We start from the raw sequence: 5,060 nt of genomic DNA on the forward strand, positions 1-5,060 counted from the left end.
CTTGTAGAGATGAGCGCGCGCGCGCACGCCAACAGTTATTGGCCTTACATCCTGGTGCGCGCGTGTACCACGCGCGAAAATATCTTTTTCACGCATCGCACGCACGCATGACGATATATAAAATATGTATCACATTTACGTAAGTAGAAATGCAATTTGTCACCGGATGGAACGATTCGATTCTTTACTCACCGACTACGAAGACCATATTCTTTGTCCATCGCAGCAGCTCCCGTCGGATGTGTCTGCGTTCCTGTATGCAGCGGGCATAGGGGCAATCCGCCATTTTTGAAATCACATCTTAGGATGTGTGTGCGCGTGCCGGCCGGGTGCGCCTGCCTCGTGTTCCCGCGTGGATGTCCACCCCCTCCACCGCCGGCGCTCCTCCGTCCTCCTCGTCGTCGTCGCCGTTGTCGCCCTCGTCGTCGTCCTCCCGTACCTCCTCCTCCTTCTCCTCCTCTTTCTTTTTCTTGCTCACCCTTCTATCCCTTCTCCACCCCTACAGCTCTAGTTTCCCTTCCGTGTCTCTTTCCGATTTCCTCCTTCTACCCCTCGTTGCTCCCTCCCTGGTAAATCCCTCTCCTTCAATCTGTTCCTCTTCCGCCAACGTTCCTATGTGTATATCTTTCAACGCGCCCCGCGTGAGCGTCAGACGTGCGTGCGTGAGGGAAAAGGGAAGCGCGCGTGTATACGTCGCCGCGCGCTGCTGGGTGCAACGTCACGCGTGATGTAGCGCGTCGGCAGGAGCGACCAAAGTTATCGTCGTTGTGGATCGCCGATGTGGTGGTAGCAGCGGTTGTAGTGGTAACGGCAGTGGGGATTCTGTCGTCGTCGTTGTCGTCGTCGTCGTCGTCGTCGCCGTCGTTTCGTCGGCGTGGCGCTCCTCCACGCGCGTCGGAGGGATGGCGAGCCGACGGCGGCGTCGGCGTCGGTGTCGTTGGCGGTGGCGGTGGCGGTGGCGGCAACGGCGGCAACGGCGGCACGGTGGGGATGTAGCCGCGGAGGGATGACGACCACGCTACTCCTCCCAGGTAGCGGGACAGGGTTAGGGCACAGAAACGCACAACACACGTGCACGCTTGCGCCCTGAACGCCACAAGAGTGCAGTCTGTCGCCGGCGGCGCGTCCTGACTCACCCTCTCCTTCTCTCCCTTTCTTTTTATCTCTTTATCCCTCTGCCACCCTACCGCCCTCCCTCCCTCCTTTTTTTGGCCCGCTGTGTGCCCGCACCTCTCGCACAAAGGTCTTCTCCCTTTTCTTCCGCCGAATTCTCTTACGGCGATCGGATCCGTGCGCGCGTTGTACTCTTCCTCGTCGTTCTCTCACTCCAAGATGTTCGCAGATCGCCGGTTGCTATCTGAAACAGGAATAAGATCGTGCTCGATCAGAACGTCTGCAGATACTCGCGTCTTAAAGAAATGATCTCTTTTTTTTTTCGTCTCGTTCTTTCCTAAGATAATACACTTGGAAAAGGGATCAGTCATATGTGATTGCACTTTTAGAAGATTTAAGAAATCGGACTTCTTTTATGTCCTATTTAGTCGCGCATCGATACCTTCGACGTGTCTATCCTATCTACGACTACATCGCGTCGCGGCGACGAGGTCCTCCCACACCGCGATTCCGTCGCACCTGCGTGCAAAAAGCGGAGTGGGCGGCCGCCGGCCCCATCCCGAAACAGGAAGGGTACTGCTGCTGCTCGAAATGAAACATTGCTGGTAAGAAGAGCGTCAGAGTCGGCGGTGTAGGTAGTAGGTGGGTGGTAGGGGTGGCTTGCACTCTCTCGCGTGGTGAGGCGACACGAGCACAGAGGACGTGGAGGAGGTGCAGGAGGAGGAGGAGGAGGAGGAGGAGAAAGGGGATGAGGAAGGGGAGGACGCGGAAGGGTGGCTATAGGGGCGGATTCGCGCGTTCTACGTCCGCGAGGGGGCAGGTTGGCTGCGAGACGCGACGGGGGAGAACGAACGAACCAGGCGAAGGGAGAGAGAAAGCAGGCGGGAGCGAGAAAAAGAGATAGACAGAGAAGGAGAAAGAAGGAAGAGTGCGCCTAATATGCAACAAGAGAAAAAGAATTGGCGATCAATAGGTAGTAGCTGGTAAGCGTCCTTTCATCCGCCCCCGCGGACACCTCGTCCTTTCCACTCGCCCTGTCCTCCTCTCTCGGCCCACCTCCTCTCGCACTCTCTCACCTCCTTCCGTCTCGGCGGTCTCCATCCTTGCGCCATCGCCCCTCTTAACCCACCCTCCGTCGCTTGCCGGCCACCTTCACCTCCTTCCCCCGTTCCACCTTCCCGATTCTCTCTTGAGTTCATCGCGAAACTCCGCCACTCCATCGCCTTCGTTGTCAAGACATCCGCCCTAGCGCACGCCTAAGTTTGTCTCAGTTCTCGAAGACCAAACATCACCTAATTAGCTGGTTATTTCTTTCCTTCTGTTCCGACACCCCAGTTGATTTCATTAAATTGACGCCGTTTAGCGGGCGCTTGAAGAAAGAATTGTTTCTCGTTATATCGTTCAAAACATCATAAAATATGTATCGATTCACACTTGACATTCTCATAAAAAAAAGTTAAAATACAAATTAATTTTATAATAACTGATGTTTACGAAAATGAAACATTTATGAAACCCATAGATGTATGTGTGTGTTTTTATGTGTATGTAAATGGAGGCAATTTGTAGCAGAATATCTAAAGGTGGATCATCAAGATAAGAAAAAAAAATAAGTTATAACTTTTTAAGATTGTTCACAATCAAATTACTTTCATCAAATAAAAATAAAGCGAAAATGCATTCTACTTCGAAAGATTAACGATAAAATGAGAGAGATACCGTCGTGTGAAGGAGCATTTATTCCCTTGGGTCGGTTTATCCGCGTTTCCAACAGTCAGTTGACCCAAAGCGAAATTATACTCTACGTCGCGCACAATAATGAGAAACAAGTACGAGGACACGTTTGCCCCCGGCGGCGGTCACGTGACGAGATAGCGTTCGTGTGCCGAACGCCTCTGATCTTTCTTTCGCAGGTGCAATTTACTTATACCGGATCGCAGAAAGAGCGATCGTCGGTGTATACATTGCTTCACCGACTTCGCCAGCGCGCACGGCTGTCCGGAAGGAGGATATTGCATATTTTATATTAGGTCGTGCGCCGAACCCTTACTCGCGCCCATCGCCGTAAATTCACGAACTGTTCACGTACTTGACTTTGATTCGATCGCACTTCCGAAAAGTGCGCATAATTTCATGACAACTTTTGCAATACAATTGCAAATAATCATATTACATGATTAGTCTTTCTTTTTTTCATCAAAATTATGAATTATGCCTTGTAATATGAAAAAAAGAAATTCATAAAATTTATAAAAACAATAATTATCTCGTTCCGAAATAAATACGATTTATTATATATATTCTTCGATTTATTGTTAAATTTATGAGTTAAAAATAAAAGAAGTAAGCTTTACATAACGTAATATTAATATAAAAATAAGATATTTAGTATTGATTTTTTTCTCGAAATCTCTCACAATTTTGTATTTAATTTTTATTTTTATTTTATCAATTTTATCATATATTTAATATATCAAATATATCTAATTCTTTTATTTTTATATAAAAGATAACTATCTCTCCTCTCATGTCTTACAACTAGAAGAAATAATAAGACATTCATATCGATCGTATGTGCGTTTAAGATAAAAGGTAAAGAATACTGTGCACGTTTTGCGTACCATCGATTTTCACCCGACGCAAGATGTAACAGATCGACGACGATCGTTGGATATACACGGTAGCGATCGAAGAAGAAGTCGACGGTGTTCCTTAAAAGCATTTGATCTCCGCGATTGATATTCCATTCGCGTGTGCCCGCGTCTCTTCGTGGTTCGCAGTCCGGGTTAACTTGGCGATACCGCTGACGGCGTAAGATCGATTCGATGCCCGTCCTAGGTAAGCCTATGCGAACGATATCGATGAAACGCGTCGGGCTTTCGAGGCTCGTAACACACACGCTCTCCGCATTCGCCGCGATGTACATGCATACCGGGTGCTCTCGAGTTCCCCGCCTGAGCGACGTCATTGAACCCCAAGTACTTGTCGCCTGATGAAGGGAAGAGGCTCCGTTACCTTGGCAATTAGTCGGTACCATTACTTACGACCGCGCGAACATACGACCGCAACTTTCGTCAATTGCGTCGTGTCAGACCTGCACCCCACGATAGACATCTATCCTCTACGACTATCTTCTCAGCGTTACGCTTTAATCACGGTGTATACACTTGTATTCGCGAACTGTGTGTACTCGAGTTCTCGGCGACGTCATTGAACTCTTCCAACGGGCGCCGGAACGACCGGAATTATTTTAACTTCGGAATTAGGTATCATTATCCTTTTCTATGATAGGTTGGATAATTTGAAGGGAGATTTTGATGATTCACATATGCATGATAAGGCAGATTGTTCCTGAAGGAATGGAAAATTAATAGTTTTTTAGTCATCGTACTGTCGTTATAAGATGACGATAATATTTGATACGCGGAAAAAAATTTTATTAAACCATCAAATCTTCTTAGTTATAGATGTTGAATTCGCGCAATAAATTATAAGTTTGCTGTATCACTCAATTTATTCCTTTTCCGTGTAGAGATTTAGCAGAGATAAAAGGCTGTAAATCCAACATATATACAATTGCACAGTTTATTTTTATACATATGTAATACTTTATCAATCTACTAATTAAAATAAACAATACAAATATTGGGTTGTCCGGAAAATTCGTGCCGATGTTGAAGGAAAATTGAAACGTAGAAGATTTAAATTTTAGGATACATTTATTAAATTATATAGATTAGTCGGCACGAAATTTCCGGACAACCCAATAATTCAACAATAATAACAACATCAAGAATTCATAAAAATGATTATCAAAAGTATGTTTCGTTCCGTCACACGCGATCTTCAATTCTTGAATGTGTTATATTTTGATGATATATTTTGATGATATATTTATCGTTATATTTATATACACTATATATATTTATATATACTATATATAAATA

General features: G+C 46.1%; 1 protein-coding gene across 2 annotated transcripts in view; it reads right to left on the reverse strand.

Moving 5' to 3' along the window:
* Positions 1 to 299, reverse strand: part of LOC108694856 (mushroom body large-type Kenyon cell-specific protein 1) — a 44,805-nt gene extending 44,506 nt beyond the window's left edge. For both annotated transcript variants that reach the window (XM_018204540.1, XM_018204539.1), the window contains exon 1: positions 193 to 299. In XM_018204540.1, the coding sequence (XP_018060029.1) occupies positions 193 to 286 (94 nt within the window). In that variant the 5' untranslated portion in view covers positions 287 to 299. The remainder of the gene's footprint in view (positions 1 to 192) is intronic.
* Positions 300 to 5,060: the final 4,761 nt, after the last annotated feature.

This window comes from Atta colombica, unplaced genomic scaffold (genome assembly GCF_001594045.1).
Source record: "Atta colombica isolate Treedump-2 unplaced genomic scaffold, Acol1.0 scaffold125, whole genome shotgun sequence".
NCBI lineage: Eukaryota > Metazoa > Arthropoda > Insecta > Hymenoptera > Formicidae > Atta > Atta colombica.